This window comes from Ricinus communis, chromosome 6, assembly GCF_019578655.1.
Source record: "Ricinus communis isolate WT05 ecotype wild-type chromosome 6, ASM1957865v1, whole genome shotgun sequence".
Classification (NCBI taxonomy): Eukaryota; Viridiplantae; Streptophyta; class Magnoliopsida; order Malpighiales; family Euphorbiaceae; genus Ricinus; species Ricinus communis.
Window position 1 is genome coordinate 24,286,165 of NC_063261.1, and position 18,068 is coordinate 24,304,232.

An 18,068-nucleotide genomic window follows, 5' to 3' on the forward strand; every position below is an offset into this window, starting at 1 on the left:
CAAAAGAATAAAAGATTTTACAATTTTCTTTTCTTTTATGCATATGATAGTATAAAGACTAAGATGCTTAATTTGAGGTAATAGATGTTAATCAAGGTATATATATTTTAAGGTAACAACTGATTTTCCACAATAACTCTCGGTTTCTTTTACTCAATTATTTGGCTAAGATATGGACAAAAAATATTTTTTTTTTTTATCTAATAGAATTTTCCATTCATTCATTAACTCCAATTCAATTTAGTAAAAGATAATTGGTACAAGAATGGATCTCAATGATTCCCATTTGAATTGAAGAACTATATTTAAGAAAAATACTTTTTTTTGAAGTAATATTAAAAAGATATTAAAAATAAAATAATTAAAAATTTTAAAACCGAGTTGAATAAAATTAAAAAAGAATTATTATTGTAGTACAATATTAGCTCATTAATGATAAATAAACTAAAATTTATTCAGATCGAATTTTATAACTGATTATATATATATAAATATATATATAGGGGCTCAGCTATAGCTCTATCAGAGGTACCGCTTTGGGTTTTGTAGGCATTATTCCAAACAAACATTAAATTTCATCTCCCAGAGAACTAAATTTGGATAAAAATCTATGACATAATTTAAACTGCTAAGGAATCTTTGCAATTGAATTTTATCAAAAAATTTATCTGGAAATTTTGAAATAAAGTTATATATATATATATATATATATATATATATTGATTATTTTTATTTTGAAATTATAAAAAAACTGATTGAATGCGTGATTATACCTATTAAATCTAAATATAGCTTTATTCCCTTTCATTAATTCTAAAGGAGTTGAAATTAGTATTTTGAAATAATCAAGTAAGACTGGTCCACGCTCATTCTATCAGGAAGTTTTATGATCTCATTATTTTTTGGCCGACTTAAAAAGGATGATTGATTAATTAGTGATTAAGAGCTTCTTCCTCTTTGTATCAAAGATTAGAACTCGCAAATGGCCCAGTCAATTAGTGATAGGTCAATTTCTTCTTCCACAAGTGATTTTAGAGAAGAAAATAATAATAATTTAGGTTATTTACCCACTTTCATCATTATTGTTAGTGATTGATCGATTGAAAGAGAAATAAAGATGCCAGGAACAATTTTATGCACAAATTAATTCGTAAATAAATAGTATTAATTTATATGTTGATATAGTTTTGAAATATTAAAAATTTAAAAATAATATTTAAAATATCTAATTTATTGTTATTTTAAAATATTATAATAAATATCAGATATTATATTAAATTTTATTTTTATAATAAAAATAATAATAACGATAATACAATATAATAAAAAATATAAAAAAATATAAAATATAAAAAAATACAAATATTGAACAAGTATTCAAATCTTAACTCAATATCACTAAATTGTAAAATTTACGATCGAATAAAACATTGTTAAATGAAGTCGATTTACACATAGGACTATAACATAATAATAATAATAATAATAATAATGTTTAGTATATTATTATTATTTAAAATATTATATATAAATACATTATTATTATAAATATTATTATTATTATAATTATTAAAAACTATTATAATATAATTATGAATAGTGTTAAGACGTTGAATTATAATTTAATAATTCATAATCTTAGCGGTAATTAAGTATACGCGATAATTTAGAGCATTGGTGGCCTTAAGAAACTTTATGTTAGACTGTCTTTGACCTGTCTTTTTTCATATATTTCGTGTCAGAATTCTTTGATGAAATTATTATTAATTTTTCTTTGAAAATCACTTTTGAATAGTCCACGTGAAAGAAATAGAAAAATGCCATAAATATCTTTCTTTTTTCTGATTTCTTAAATTAAAGTTGTGTTTTTTTTAAAATTTTCTATTTTTATTATATTAAATATCAAATATTTGTTTATTTACAGTTTTAGTTATTTTTTTTAATTTTTGGATAAAATAATAAAAATAATTGAAAAATAACTACAGTATAAATTTAAAAGAATAAAAAAAATCAAATTTTGAAAAAGAAATTACGATAAAAATGGTTTTTTTTTTTGACATGCTGACTGTGGGACTCGTATTGCCTATACCAACTGAAGAAGAAGGTGTCAAAGGGACATGGAATTGGAATATGCCTTAAAATTCTACTGGTGAAAGGCTCCTCCAGAAACGAGCTGCTGCTGCTGCTGATGATGATGATATGTTGCTTTCCTTATTGAAGCATGTGTAGCCCATAGCATTGCCAAAGCTGTTACACCGACAATAGGACACCCACATGCCAAATTTTTGAAACTTCTTGATGACCCAATTTTAATTTATCAGAAATTTCTTTCTTGATTTATACCCCAAAAGAATCAAAAAGAAAAAATGACACAGAAGAATGAGGACCTAATCAAAGAGGAAGACCAACAACATTAGGGGGGGGTCCATAATTATCTCATGAAACAAAGATGGTTAGCCCTATACAATAACCAAATAATTGATACTTTCTACAAAAATGATGTTAATGTGGGTGGGGAATTGATGGTTTCTTTGGCTGTACAAAATAAATACTCTAAAGTATGTCCTTAATCATATATGAATCACAACTTCATAGTCATGATTGCATTAGACCAAAACAAAAGTTCATAGAAAACCAAAAAGCAAGAGTATATAATAATGGATCAATCAAGTAAGTCTCCAAGGGTATTCCCTCTATGTATATCTAATGTAATGTAGTACTAAACATTATGAAAGTGCTTAAAATGACATCTTAGGTATAAGAATTTGATTTAATTTTTTTTCTTTTTGTCAAGCAAAATACCAGGAGAATGAAATAATATTTTTTTTTTCAACTTTTTAAAAATTTGTAAAATAGACCTAATTTTGGAATTCTTGGCTTGCTCAAGAAATTAGATAGTGGTCACATTGTTGTGGGTCATTAGAGCAGCTATAATGCAAGAAAAATAAGCAGTCAAACTTGGGAATTAAGTATAAAATGAGTGTTAGATGGGAGTGAGAGGTGTAATGTCTAGCTCAAAAGGAATGGGGGATGAATTGGCATAGAATTTTGATAAGTAACTAAACCATCATCACATCAAAGGCTTGATCAAGGATCTTTTTGAATTCATCTTTCTTTCTTCTTCTTTTTTCCCTTTTCTTTTTAGTCTCTATTTGGATTAAGACTTTAAAATTTATAGATGTATTAAATTTATGGAATTAAAATATCTAAGTTTTTAATGGATGTATGAATCTATGTGCATATTAAAGAAATTAAAAAAAATTGGAAAAAGAAAAGAATAGAACTCCTCATTTTAAATAAATGAGGAAATTAGTGGAAAACCCAGCTCTTAAATTAAATTTTTATATTTATTATTTCGATGATTTCTGATAGAGGACAAATAAAGAAAATCAATAGATTATATGAATATAGAAAAAGTTTCTGATCTTTTATGAATTTGAAACATTTTTTTCTGTTTCTATTTTATCTATTTCATATCCAAAAAATGAATTTTACCTAAATTCATGTCTTATTAAAAATCTGTTAAATCAAACATTGGCTTGGGGGTTTTTTGGAGTCTTGGTTGATGGAACATCATTTTTGTGTTTACTTTCTTCTGTGTGTACAGTTCCTCACCAACCACAGATTGCCACTTGCCAGAAAAACAACAGCAACAAGTTTGTCCTAAAAGCTAGCACCAAGTTTGCCTAACCCAAGCTCTATTTCCCCATTACAAAATGAGAAAATTCTATTCATTTTTTTCTTTTTTCTTTAAAAAAAAAAAAAAAAAGAGAATTGAAGAACATTCTTCTCTTGAATCATTTTGTATTTAATCAAAAAATGAGAGTTGTGTCATCCTAATTTTAAATTATTTAGAGTTGCTGGCTCCATTATCATTCCATTTCTAAATTAGAAACAACCCATAAAATTTATTTTGAGGTTATTCATAAAATTATAATTTATATTATTTTAATTATTTAATTATTAATTTTATTGTAAAATAATTAATGAAAAAAGTAATTAAATGAGATAATGCTACATGTCAATTCTTTATTAGCAGAATAACCAAATTGTAACTAGAATAATAGTTGAATGATTGAGATGAAACAATCAAAATAAGATTAAATACAGTATTCAGTGATCATTTATAGTATTATTTTTAAATTTTTTTATCTATTATCCTATATTCTCTTTCAATTCATGCTTAAGACGAGATAACGCATTAATAATAAATAAGCATGAATAATAATATGTTGTGGAATCTTTTTTTTTATAAAAAATATTATTTTCTTCTCCAGTTTTAATTAATCTTTAATTTTGATGATTACACTAAAAAAAACTCTGACCATGTTTATGCTGATGTTTCTCTTTCACCCTATGTTGATACATAATAATAAATACGGTTGTCTATAGTCATAAAATAAAAAATAAATAAAAATATTTTTTAAAGTATTATATTTATTTATACCTTGATTTATATCCATAATAAAAAAATGGATTTAAATTTCTATTTTAATTGATAAATCTTATTTCAAATATTACAAACATAATTTATGTGAAATGTATATGTTTAAAAGAACTAGTATATAATAATACACCAATAAATTAAATGAAATTTTGTTAGCTTCCTTAATTTTATTTTCCCCCCCATTTTAGAATTAAAATATTCAAAAAAAGAATCTAGAAACTCTAGTTTTCCTCTGACTTTTCCTTATTTAAACTCATCATTTGATTACCAAATCTTTTTTAAAAAATAAAATGTCGTCGTACTCTTCCTCCTAGTTTTCTTTCAGTTCCAAGGAAAACAATCAAACTGTAAACCGTCGAGATATGAAATAAATAATCCAACTATTAAAACTTAAGTAATTCTTAAGATGTTATGCTCTATCGTTAATAATTTTATATATTTATTAAATAAAAATTTTAAAATTTTAAATTAATTTACATATAAAAAATTCATTTTTAAAAAGTTTACATAAATATATTTTAGAATGTATTTTTATATAAAAATTACATATTAAAATATTTTATATAAATTTTATAAATTCTCTTTAAATATACGTATAAAGTATTGAATAAACCCAGTCAGGATTTCGACCCGATCAAAGATGGATCAAAGGTTCAACCAATGTCGAACCGGTGTTTTTACAACTATATATTATATATTGTATAAAATGTATAAAATTAATAGCTTTTAGGATATAAATTATACATATATTAAATTAAACTAAATTTAATAGTTTTATTAACATGACAATAAAATTAATATATTCAATGTAGCATATTTTAAGAATCTAATTGAATCTTTGAATCTAAAATAGTTCTTTTCAGAAAGATTAAAATATTATAATTGATAAATTTGTATAATCACATAAATAATATAAGAAACATTTTTAGATATTATTTGATAATTGTTAATTATTCTATTATTGAAAAATTAATTAGGTAGAAAAATGAATATAAAAAATAAATTTTGTAATAAAACATTAATAATGTTAGTTTGGCTTATTGGTTAAAATATTTTTTATTCTAATTTGACAGTCAAAGATTTAAATTCTGACTTGTAATATTAAATATTTTTTTATTAGAATCGAGTCATTTAAGCAGCGTGATCCGTGACCGGATTACTGATTGACCAGGCCGGATCATCAATTTTAGAGCGAGTTTTGATATAAAAATGATTTTAGGATTGATCGAATCGGAACAGGCTTCGATTCCAACTCATTAGTTTTAAAGCTAGTTGATGTAAAAATCGGTTTTAAGACTGACCGAACCAGTACATACTCTGATTCACAGTTCAACCAGGCGGACCGGGCCGAATTTGACAACTATCTTATTGAAAAGTCACTCAGCAATCTAGCATTCACCTAAAACTTACTGTATCACCGATGCCACTTAATACCCAATAATGAACCTTGATATAATCACACCTCAATATACCCAATCAGTACCGCTGATAACTGCCCCTATTTACCGCTTCATCTGTGTAAAAGTCTCACATCTTTTTACATTTACCATCAATACCAAACTTTATGACTGTTATTTGTTACCACTATTATTACTATTCAAGCTTTCGTTGTGCATAATATTATTGTATGGCTACATGATTAAATGAAATTTAGTGCTCCAAAATAGAGCAGAAACCAATCTAGTAGTTAGATTTTTATATAGTTCTCTCATTCAATTTTTACCATACCAAGTTGCAGTGAAATTGTTCTTTTACTAATAATACGAACTTGCAAATTATCTAATACAGAATAGAAAGAATTTAAATGGTCAATAATGTAATGGAAAAGTAATGAAACAATGGTGAAAAGAAAAAGAAAAAATTAGCCCAGATAAAGCCCCACCCTGCCTTTTGATAGGCTAGTCTGGATCATGCACTACCATTCTTCCCCTCATTCTTATTATGGTGAATTACTTGTTCAGGAATAAAAGTAAAAAAAAAAGAGAAAATGAAAAGGAGACACTATAAAGTTATTTATAGTGCTGACACCTAGCCCTCAGAGTAAAGCACCAACTCCTACACAGGAAGAGCTTCTGTTGACACAAAATTACATGCAAATATCAATATTGCAAGAACAGAAACACAATGTACCACGTTAAAACAGAGCTTGAATGCACAATTTACGATTCACTCAGAAGTCAGAATTTAACACCAAAAGTAGGCATCTAGTTGTGTTATACCTTTGAAAGCTTATCTTCTTCTTTGGAGAACACTGTAAACTGCAAATAGAAAAATCAACAATCAATACATTGATAACAAGCAAGATTTCAGAAAATCACCGTAAGAAATGATATAACAAGATTCCTAAATGAGTAACCAATTGTCTGTGGATATAGCAGAATATTCTAATGCATTTTAGCTTTCAAATTGAGCTCATGATATACACTTTTTTGTCTCTGCATTAATGTATTTTTGTTAGATGGAGAAGCAGCAAGCCTCCCAGCAATTATGCCATTTATACCACTCAGTTATCGAGCTATAGAAAAGTTCACGGATGATGTAAAAACTAGCTTAATTGAGTTCTGTAAGAGGTTTAGCTGGAAGTAGTCCTAACAATACTAACAGTTATCAAGTATAACGTATATGACAACAAAGCAGCTCATGTACCATAGGTATTGTCAAATAACAAAATATATCAAATTCAAGGAAATTTATGGATATGAAACATTTTCAATGATAACAACAAACCTTGGCAGCTTTTCCTGGGAGATGCTACAGGGAAAAGAAGAAACTGTTTCTCTTGAGATGGTACAAGGAATAGAAGAAATTGACTGGTAAAGGATAGAGACCTTCTTTCTCTTTTATTGCAATAGCATGCACAGCAATTGAAACAATCCATCCAATTTGCACAGCAGAATATGAAGTTCTGCTTGTCTTCAGTATCTCTTCTCAAATTGAACAAAATTTCAAATATTGGCTGTTTTTTCATGGGGTCGTACAGCGAAATAGAAGAAATGGACTGGTAAACAAGAAACCCTCTCTCTCTTTTCTTGCAATAGTGTTCGCAGCAATAGAAACAGTCCACGCACTTTGCTCGATAGTGTACGAAGATCTACTCGTCTCCACCATGTCTTCTCCAATTGAACAAAAATTTCAAAGTTCAACTCCCCTGTACCTCATTATTAAAGGTACCCTCATGACACAGCACTTTTGTTAAAGGTACCCTCATGACACAGCACTCAATCACACAACAAAAGTTCTTTGATGGATAATCTTGAGATTCCACAAGCCTATCATTGATGTGCAATCTTTTCCATTCAGCTGAACCTTTGTATTTTCAATGTGAAGAGGGTTAGCAGAATTAATGAAGAAATCATCAATATTTGGACAAGAAGTCACCTACTTCCATGGGTTCCGAAATTAACAAGTCATGTGGTCTAGCAACTACCTAGAACACAAAATTTTCATGCTTAGGCAATCGGGTGCTATGTCAAACCAAGGACAATATAATAGTTTCAATGAAGGGGGAGAAGGAAGAAGGATTTGAGCCCGTGATGCCTACACCATTAATTAATAGCACTCAATATTTCAGTCACTTTCTGACTCTGTTTCTTCACTTCTTGATCTTACATGCACTTTACCGCCTCTCATCGCAATTGCCAACTCTTGTATAGAACAAGCAGTGCTATGCTCCATTTTACCTGCAAGTATCTCAATGTAATCCAATAATCCTAACCCTATTAGCCTGTTTCTCAGAATCTCCACAGTAGAAGAATATGGTGGTATTCCTTCGTCAATCATCATCTCAAAGTATTTACATGCCTCCTCTAATTTACCCTTTTTCTTGCACAAACCATGAACCATAACAGAATATGTTGAGACCGAAGGATAAAATCCCTTCTCCCCCATACTCTCCCATACTTCTATTGCTCTATCAAATCTCCCTACTCTTATCAGCAACTTGAGCAACATGTTATAACTATGCTTATCCGGCAAGCAATTATCTTTGACCATTCTAGAGATCAGCCTGGTAGCACTATTGACCTCACTATGCTCACAATGATAAGCTAGGATTGCATTGTAACTCCATGCATCAGGTTGACCACTCCTCTCAATTATCTCATTCAAAAGTTGATAAGCCTCTTCCACCTTTTCCTTCTTGCATAGCTTCTTGATCATGCAATTATAAGTAAACACATTAGGCACAAGATCATATCTCTTCATCTCATCAAGCACCCTATAAGCTAAATGAATATCATTTGCCTCACAATATGCACGTATAAATATTGAAAAAGTACAAGCATCTGGCTTAATCCCATTTGAGCCCATTTCTCGAAACATCTTGTAGGCTTCACTAACTTTACCCCCCTTGCAAAAAGCCTCCAACAAGCTATTATAAGCAAGGACATCCACAGCACATTGTTGTTCACGCATTTCATCGAACACCTTACATGCTGACACTGACTCGCCGATATCACCCCATCCCCTCACCAGAATACTGTAAGTTTTAGCTCTAGTCTGAAATTGATGCTTAACTCTATCAAAAATTTGTTGGGCATGTTTCGCATGTTTCCTTTTGCATAACACATACAATAACTGATCAAGATCATCAATAGTAGGCTTTAAACCAAACTCAACCATTCTATCAAAAGCACGAATAGCATCACTTGGTAAATTAGCTCTACTATAAGCTCTAAAAACAAGCCAAAAAACTTGTGGGCTTATTTCGAAATCTTGAGATTCTCTAATTTCTATCAAGAAATCCCATAATAAAGCAAACTGCTTACTAGAGCCCAAAATGTCTACCAAAATGTGATAGCTTTCTTTACTATGATCAAAACCCGGAATTCTTTTAGCCCAAAGAAAGAATCTTTGTGCAGAGAATCCAAGATTCTTGCAGCGTTTTAAAACTTGCTCCACTAAGGTTGTTGATATGTGTGAAGAATAAGTAGTGAGAGAGAGCTCTAAATCATGGTGTGGGTTCCGATGGTCACTTAAAATGCGAGAGATTTCATTTACAAGGTCTGGCGAGGGCAGGTTCTTAGTGCGTGGAGCAAGGGAAGAGAGAGTGTAGGATTTAGAATTAAGGAGATAGCTGAAGAGAGAGCATAGGGGTCGGGGTTTAGAGATGAGTGATCTCACTGCCATTTCTTCTCTTTTTCTGGAGACCACTTGCAGGGGTGATGGTACCGTATATTATTTTGAATTTATATGAAATTTTATCACGAAGACTTTAAAATTTACCATCAAATCTAAATCAAAAATTAAAACAATAATATAAAAATTATTTTAATTATAAATAAAATTTTAAATTTTATCTTTTAATAATTTTATTCAAATTTTAAAATAGATATTTTATATTTTAAATTATTTTTAAAAATATATTCTAATAATAATTTTAAAATTTTACAATACATAAATAATATAAAAATTCAATTGTACTTATTAAAAGAATAATAATTATAAATTAATAAAAATAATTTATTTTATGACTGTTAAAAATTTTATGTATTATTTTATATATTTATTTTTATACTTTTTATCAATTTATTAGTTTTTATATTAATAAGCATAATTGACTTGCTACGTCATATTAGTTATTATAATATTTTAAAAATTATTATTAAAAATATCTCTAAAAATAAATTAAAAATATAGATATTTATTTTAAAATTTTAAAATTATTAAAAGTATAAAATTTATAATTTAATTAGTAATTAAACCTAAAACATTTCTAATAAACTATTCTAAAAATGATACTAGTAAATTAATCTGTTTATTTTCGAAAGTAATTTAATCTTTATTTAATTACTCATTAAATATATTTATGTTTTACATAAAAATATTAAAACCTTAGCCTAGAATTTACTATTCACCTCCAATTTACTATTTAATTACAGCTTTTTAGATATGTAATTGTAAAACTTTACAAAGAAATTGAGGATATAATTTGAGACAGCAACGGTTTTTATTTATTTATTGAGCTCAATAGAATCAATGACCAAGACAAAATATAAATATTTTCATCAATCAAATAACTAAAATATATGAAAAGAAGCTGAAACTCACCCAGTTTGATCTAAAAATACAATATATAGAGGTGTCTATGTAACATTGATTTTAGCCAAAAATATAAAGTTGCTATTTCAGCAAACAGCTTCTAGTTTTAACAAAATTTGAAAGAAAAGGAATTTAAAAAAAAAATGGAAAAGAGAGTGGAGGAATTAGAAAAATAAAACCAGAGGTCACAGAAAAATGAAAGTAGGATTTTGCTTATTCCCAAACGATCCTCTTAAGGATTTCCTGTAGATAAAAAATCTACATAATACTATCTGAGATTTGGCTTTTACAAATACAACTAATGGCAGCAGGGATTAAAAAAAATACCCATATAAGATGTGCACAGAAAAAGAAAATATAGGCCAAGATAAATTGGCTGCTATTTCTTTTGGTTGTCAATGGTACATCAAAAATTCCTATCCTTTTAGATGTTCTACCTAATTATAACTTTGAAATCTCTTCAAACCTTTCTGGTGCTAAATCTGTAAACTGAAACAAATGACAGCTAAAGAGAAAGAGAGGATAAACAAAATTTCTTACATTGTTCCAAGGAAAAAAAAAAAGGGACATGGGTTCTTGCAAAATGGCACAACAATCAAATCAAAATCTTTTACATATGTTGTCTGGTATGCAAATGAAAACTGCCTAAAGGAACTGTAAACATAATTGTTTTTGCAATGAAGAATTCTAGTCTGCTATACCATCTCTTCAACCATCCACCATTCTGGATCTTATCGTGTATTTTCTTCGGAAACACTAAAGAAAGCATGCTAGTTACTATAGAACCCGCAATATAGAGCTATATTATATGCAAGAGCCATGAGCATAAAATTACGTAAATGGCATTTTCAATCACCTTTTTTCTGGTAGAGACATCTTGGAATGTAGCAAGAATAATGACGATATCAAAATCTTTAAGAATTAAAGGACCTTCATTCTGACATGGATGATCTAAGATGCAAGGTTCTGAGAGTTTCAGGCACTGCCTGTCCACATTGCTCAAGAATTTCAATCAGTGGTCCAGCTAACAATGCATCTTCTTCAGTCATAAAGCTATGCAAAATGCCATGGGTAGTGTGCCGGGCCATCCTTGTGAGAATTTGTATATAATTGTCAATTGAGAGGACAAAATTGGGTAAAATTATGATCTCATAGACACCTAAGTCAGCAGTGCTGATGTGCTCTGCATTTATCACGGAAACTACAGGTTTCATTCTGCAATTTGAATCCAGGCTGAGCCAATGATAAGCACAAATATCAGTAACATGAATAAGAGACTACAAGCATTTCATGCTGAGAGACAAAAGCAACATGCAGTTATGAGTTGCAGGATAAGTCTTTAACATAACACCTCATTAGTTGAAATTCAAGAAGTGGATATTTAAGCATGAATTTTTTTTGCCTAATCTGGCTGTATTATCCCATCTAATTAACGAATTTAATTTACCTTGACCCAGAGTAAGCTAGAATTTTTCCTTTATTTTAATCATTAAAATCCAGTGCAATCCATACATTATAAAATATGATGAAAGCTTCAAAGTTTTGCTTACTGACCTGGTGTCAACATTTGAAACCTCACAATTGGACTCAGTTGAAACAGAATAACCATTGCTTTTTAGGATCTTAACCAAACTAGCAGCCTTCTTATTATTTTCAACTATGAATAGCAACTTCAAACGGTGGGAGCAAAGCTGATCGTCATAAGCACCACGCAACACTTGCACAACCTGTAAAAATTGGTCTTTCTTAATGTCTTCCAAGGAAAACTACTAAAATAAAAGATGATGAACCACAGGATTCAGTTGACCAAATACTTGGGAGGCAGAAAGGGAGAATAGGAGGGGGTAGGGGGGGAGAGAGAAAGAAGAATTTCATTGATACAGTAGCAAACAAGGCCACTAGTACCAGATATTACTAGAAAGGCAAAGATGTTATATACGTTACAAGACATCAGGGCTACCAACTAGGCACACATCGCATGTAAAATAACGAAAATTGAGATTAATCAGCTTTCTCTTCAATATCTACTCACATGTGGAAAACAATTTCATGTTGAGAAGTTAACAAGATAAATTGCTTTGTGAAAAATCTGATTTGGCATCCAGATTTGAATATAACAGGAGTGTGTTAAATAATAAAGTGGAACAAATAATAGAATCCAGAGCAATTCCTTTAGAAAGTATAATGACCTGAGATGACGAAAACTAGGGATTAATCAGTGCTCTTCTATGCCTACTCTCACATGTGGACAACATTCTATGTAGATAAATTGACAAGATAAACTACTCATGAAAATCAGATAATCTATGTTGGATAAACAAGTTCTTTATCATCATAAGTTTTTGTTTTAAATATAAATAAACCATGCCTCCTCTCTTTGTAATTATGATTAATTCATTGTACAAGGGAAAAAATGATATATACATATATATAATGCGAGCGAAGCACTAATCCTACAAACGAAGGAGGTTTTACTGACAAAATTACAGTTTTCTTTGAAAGGATAAAAGTATCAGAAATAGGCCATAGAAATTATGAAATAAGAGTAGAGTACACGTACAATATTAATATGGTCATAACAGAAACAATGTGACATATTAAAAGCTTGAAGGGACAGATAATATTGGATGCACAATTAACATGAACTAGGTATCTAGTTATTACAATGTATCTACCTTTGAAAGCTTTTTTTGTTCCGAAGTGCACACTTCTATTGTTTGAAAAATGCATGCACTTTGACTGCAAATAGAGTCACTAAGCGACAATCTATTAATTGATCCTACGAAAAGATTCTGCAGAGCAGGAACACAAGCATGATTAAAGAGATTGTTGAAAGCCACAGTGTGAGGATTTCCTGAAATAGATTGCCTGATGGATTTTAGAGAACCAAGTGAACCATCTTGATAAAGAGAATCCAGTCCATCAACAACCTATCCACACATAAAATAAATAAAATCAAGAATAGTTAATTGGTTTTCAAATAGCTTATCTGTGAAAGTTACTGTTATAATGATTGGAGAGAAGAGAATATGCAGGAGCAAGTACTAATAAATGCTTTATTGCATTACCAGAAAGGAGACCCCAGTTATATCGATTGCCTTCAAGGAGATAAGCTCCATAAGTCTCTCAGGTGTTGATACAAGAAACTCAGGTTCACAACTCTTTAGGCTACATAAGATGCCAAAGAATTTAGTAAGATGAGAATAATCAAATATGGAACTTTATTACAACTGTTTAAGAAAAGTAAACATAGCATATCAATAACTTAATGCTAAATAATAACCAAAGCAAGGATAATAAGCAAGAAAATAATTTAAATTAACATATGTGCATAACTAAACCTGCACATACACAATCACAGGCACGCACATACACAACAGAGAGAGACAAGCAAACAAACGCATCAGTAACATGAGAACAAAAGAAGAGTAAGCTTGTATTACCCACGGATCTGGTGATCCAAAGAGGCACCAGCATGTAAACTGACTGTATGAACGCCAAGATCTTTCAAAGGTTTGCACACCATACGTACCTAGCAAAATTTAGAATATATACATTTAGAACAAAGTGATCATAGGAATTTAAGTAGAATGCTCCAACATTCCCAAACAGAAATCAAATTCCTAAAATGGGTATCCAATACTTCATCAAAATAGCATAATAACATTATGCCTATTTAGCATTTAAACCGAGCTGATCATAAACGATGTACAGTGTACTATTGTTAGAAAGGGACACAACAGTCCACCCATTTATTATGCCATTTATAGTGGTTAGTTATTAACCTACACAATGTTCAAGCATGTCGTAAGAACCAGCTTAGTTGTGTTCTCTAAGAGTTTATCTGCAAATAGTCCTAACATTGACAAGTAAAGCAGCACCATGCCATAATAATTGCCAAATAAAGAATATACACTATCAAATCCATGGAAATTGAAAGAAAAATGCTTAAATATATGACAAACCTTAGCAGCTTTTTCTTGGGATGGTACAAGGAATAGAAGAAATGGACTGGAAAATGACAGCCCTTCTTTCTCTTTTCTTGCAATAGCATCGGCAGCAATGGACACAATCCATGCAATTTGCTCGATAGTACAAGAAGATCCACTAGTCTCCAGTATGTCTTTTCCAATTGAACAAAATTTTAAGAATTCAAGTCCCCAAGGGTTAACAAGCAGAGGCTTCTCCTCATCATTATAGGTACCATCATGACGCAGTGCTTTCTCTATTGCATTCAAGCACAGAATAAAAAACTTTGATGGACCATCTGAGTAATCACAGGCCTGTTCTTGATGATTAAGATCATTCCCATTCAACTGAACCTTTCTGTTTTCAGTGTCAAGAGCAATTTTTTGTCCTAAATTATTACTGAAAATGATTGAATTTTTCATCTCTCCCCTCAAATTCACAAGCTTCTCATTTTTCCGTTTCAGGTGATCCGCCTCTCCGTTTTTCCTGTTAAGAGTTTCTTTATTCAGAGAAGCATTCTTCCCCTTAACAAACTCTCTTGTATTCACTTTCTTTTTCTTATCCTTTACATTAATATCCATTCTACCATGCCGTTCATTGAACGGATCATCTAGAGTAGGAAGGCTGAAACACATTCCCTGCTCCATCAAAAGTGGCACCAGAAGTTACACCCCTTGTCTGGGAATTTTTTTCAAAAAACAAAATGCAAGATATCAAGTCTATTCTATTCTGTTCTATTTAGTTAATTCTCATGTTTGGAAAGTCCATAATTCAAATACTTCACAAGAAGTCAATTCAATTGCACATAATTATTCAGAACAAGGCCACAAATACATAACGAAATATATCCTTTCATAGTTAGAGTTTTAAATTTTTTAGACAACTTGCATTCATAAAAAATAACCAAATTCATAGGAGATTTAAAAAAAAAGAAAACCTAAATAAATCAGTTTCAGTTTCGGGATTTTGATTCTACTGTAATACTTACTATAAATCAATTTAAATTCCACAGACCGATAAAAATAATAAAAATAGATATAATAATAAAAATAAACACAAGACATTGTTTAACAATTTAGAGTATAACGAAGAGAGTCACCTGGCACATACGGCGTTTACCAGACAGACGGCGTTTCTTGGCGGCGATAATGGAAGCAACACGGGCTGAAACATTAGAAGAGTTTTCTCTGTTGAGCTTTTTTCTTTTTGCTTTGTTTCTCTTTTTTGTGACTGTATCATCTCCTTTTGCCATTTATATTACTGTTTCTTATATGTTTACACAGAAAAAAAGAAAAAAAAAAAGAAAGAAAGAGGCAGAACTGTTTCGTATTTATGGAAGTGAACTTCGGTCGGCGATTTGTAACTGCTCCTGCTCCTGCTTCCTGCTGCTTTTTATGTGCGGTGACGAGAGTTGTATTGTTTGTAAGTGGCGGTGTCTTGCAATTTTCTAACAATTGCATGGGTATATTTGGCAATTTGTACGCACATTTTGAATGGGCTTTTAATTGCAACACCAGTTGGGCTTTGATTTTGATGGGTTTTCTTTTTCTTAATTATTAATTAAAAAAAATTTGTTATTTGTTGTGAGATGGGTTTCGAATTATGGTGAGAAAAGAACCGAACCAACTTAACCGAAACTGATCAACCCAACTCAAAAAAATTATTGACCAAACCTGAGGCTAGGTGCAGCTTACATGAACAACTGTGAAATTAGTTTGTGGCCAATAACTCATAAATCTTTTATGTTGCACTTTCTTGGTCCATTTTAATTTTTTATATCATATATTTTTTATTGAGGAATATATAAAGATTGACTAACCTTTTAATATAAGAGTTCTTATGATTTTTTTTAATAATATTTTAGGATATTGAGAATTATATTATTAGCAATTTGTGTTCAAATTCATTAATACTGTTAATAGTTTTTTTTATTAAACGAAATTCGATCACTGTAAAATCGATCTTATCGAATAGATAATAAAGTGTAAAATTCTTTAGTCCTGTCAAATCATTCAAAACTTGAGGAAATTTACTAGAATTAGAAAAAAAAATCAAATTACAAAGTTATTTTTTCTTAAATCTTATAAAAATTGATATGATTAATCTTGGAGAAAAGCTAAGTTGGTAAAGAATGAAATGGTGGAATCATATAACCAATTGATACTGAATAAATGAACTAAAATTATTTAATTAATTATATTAATGAATTTAGATATAAATTATTAATATTCTAATTCTCATAATATTAAAATGTCACAAAAAAATTATAAAAAAATTTTGTGTCAAAAAATTAAACATATACCTTTCCCTTTTTAATTTTAGTTGTATTGTCAAGGAGGCTTCTTTATATATTAATACCAATAAATTAGGGCATCAACTATGCTGGTCTTGATGTAACCATCAAAGAAATGTTATTCCAGACATGAGCATCATAGTTTGCAAATGATTATGAAATAATTGCTCAAAATAAAAAGAAAAAAAATTATTTAAAGGAGCTATTATTTGTATGGGTTTGTTGATGTTTTATTTTAATTAGGTCAAATGTATATTTATGTCTCTGAACTATAGTCATTTAGTCAGTTTAATTTTTTAACTTTCAGTTCAATCTAACAGACGCCTTTTGTAATATTTTAACACTTTTTAATATATAACTTCATTCAATATGTTCACATGTATTGTATAAAAATATTTAAATATTACTAAAAAATAAAGTTTAGGTACATATTAAATTAGCTTGAAAGTTATAAGTATTTAGATATTAAAAAAATAAAATTCAGATATCTTTTAGGTTAAATTAAAAATTACTGACTAATTGAAACAGATTTAGGAGCATAAATATATATTTAGCGTTATAATTATGATATAGTGATTGTGGTTTTATTAATATAAATATATTTAAAATTTATTTTTCTTACTATTTGAGTAATTGAATTTTTATATTTAATTTTAAAAAGTAAAAAAAAATTAAATTGATTATATAGCTAAATTATCTATTTTATTTTATGACATGGTTGAATGCAAAAAAAAGAAAAATAATAATTTTAATTTTAAAAATTTCTTTCCGCTTAAAATGGTTAACAGATTCATGTATTTAAAAGAAAAAATTATTTTTCTATAAAATCTAATAACTTGCCAACATGGTGGACGCGAAAGATCAAGAAACATAGAAGGAAATTTTGCTCTACGAGGGTTTTGGATTTGAAATGATGATGGCGATGATACCATTGCTTCCTTCCCTGAAAATATACCAAAGAAAAGAAGGCTTCAAGAAACAAAAAAAGAGGAGTCAAGTTCTTGCTAAAAGTAGTGGTGAGGCTCACTGTCACGCTTGGAGTGTAAAAGGGATCAAGGTTGTTACATGTAGCTAGGTGAACGATGTCGGTATGGAATCTCAGAAAATTTAGCAGCTTGCGAAATGCTCTCAAGCGGAAGAAATAATATAACACAGCAGGCCTCAATCCAAACCACAGTACCTAAAAGATCAAAGTTTCAAGATACTTAGGGGGTTCTTTGGTGCTTATATTCAGCAGGCTGCTACATAGAATTGCCCTCTTCAGTTATTCTTATATTTGTGTCTGTGGTGATGGTTCACTGTATGCCATATGTTAACAGG

At 29.5% G+C, this 18,068-nt stretch overlaps 2 protein-coding genes across 4 annotated transcripts; both read right to left on the reverse strand.

The window, feature by feature from the left end:
• Positions 1–6,227: 6,227 nt before the first annotated feature.
• On the reverse strand, positions 6,228–9,670 carry LOC8267807 (pentatricopeptide repeat-containing protein At1g52640, mitochondrial). 2 transcript variants are annotated; one of them, XM_015726432.3, is made up of 3 exons: positions 7,175–9,670; positions 6,667–6,705; positions 6,228–6,519 (listed from the first exon to the last, which is right to left on the reverse strand). In XM_015726432.3, the coding sequence occupies exon 1, from the start codon at positions 9,572–9,574 to the stop codon at positions 8,015–8,017; it is 1,560 nt and encodes a 519-aa protein (XP_015581918.1). In that variant the 5' UTR covers positions 9,575–9,670; the 3' UTR covers positions 6,228–6,519; positions 6,667–6,705; positions 7,175–8,014. The 2 variants fall into 2 exon arrangements, with proteins under 2 accessions (XP_015581918.1, XP_002530894.1); XM_002530848.4 differs by having other exon boundaries at positions 6,228–6,705.
• Positions 9,671–11,009: 1,339 nt separating this feature from the next.
• LOC8267809 (ATP-dependent RNA helicase DBP3) lies at positions 11,010–15,874 on the reverse strand. Of its 2 annotated transcripts, XR_001536083.3 has the most exons (8): positions 15,555–15,874; positions 14,452–15,093; positions 13,930–14,018; positions 13,555–13,654; positions 13,162–13,416; positions 12,041–12,213; positions 11,343–11,719; positions 11,010–11,242 (listed from the first exon to the last, which is right to left on the reverse strand). XR_001536083.3 is itself a non-coding variant. In XM_015726431.3 (7 exons), exons 1-7 carry the CDS (start codon positions 15,705–15,707, stop codon positions 11,419–11,421), a joined length of 1,713 nt encoding a protein of 570 aa, XP_015581917.1. In that variant the 5' UTR covers positions 15,708–15,874; the 3' UTR covers positions 11,010–11,418. The 2 variants fall into 2 exon arrangements, 1 of the variants encoding a protein (XP_015581917.1); XM_015726431.3 differs by having other exon boundaries at positions 11,010–11,719.
• Between the last annotated feature and the right edge of the window lie 2,194 nt (positions 15,875–18,068).

Coding starts and splice junctions, on each gene's coding strand:
- LOC8267807 (XM_015726432.3), bottom strand. CDS start 9,574: ATGGCAGTGAGATCACTCATCTCTAAACCCCGACCCCTATGCTCTCTC.
- LOC8267809 (XM_015726431.3), bottom strand. CDS start 15,707: ATGGCAAAAGGAGATGATACAGTCACAAAAAAGAGAAACAAAGCAAAA. Junction 15,094..15,554: donor GTAAACGCCGTATGTGCCAG/GTGACTCTCTTC, acceptor TTGATGGAGCAG/GGAATGTGTTTCAGCCTTCC. Junction 14,019..14,451: donor CCCAAGAAAAAGCTGCTAAG/GTTTGTCATATA, acceptor AAATTTTGCTAG/GTACGTATGGTGTGCAAACC.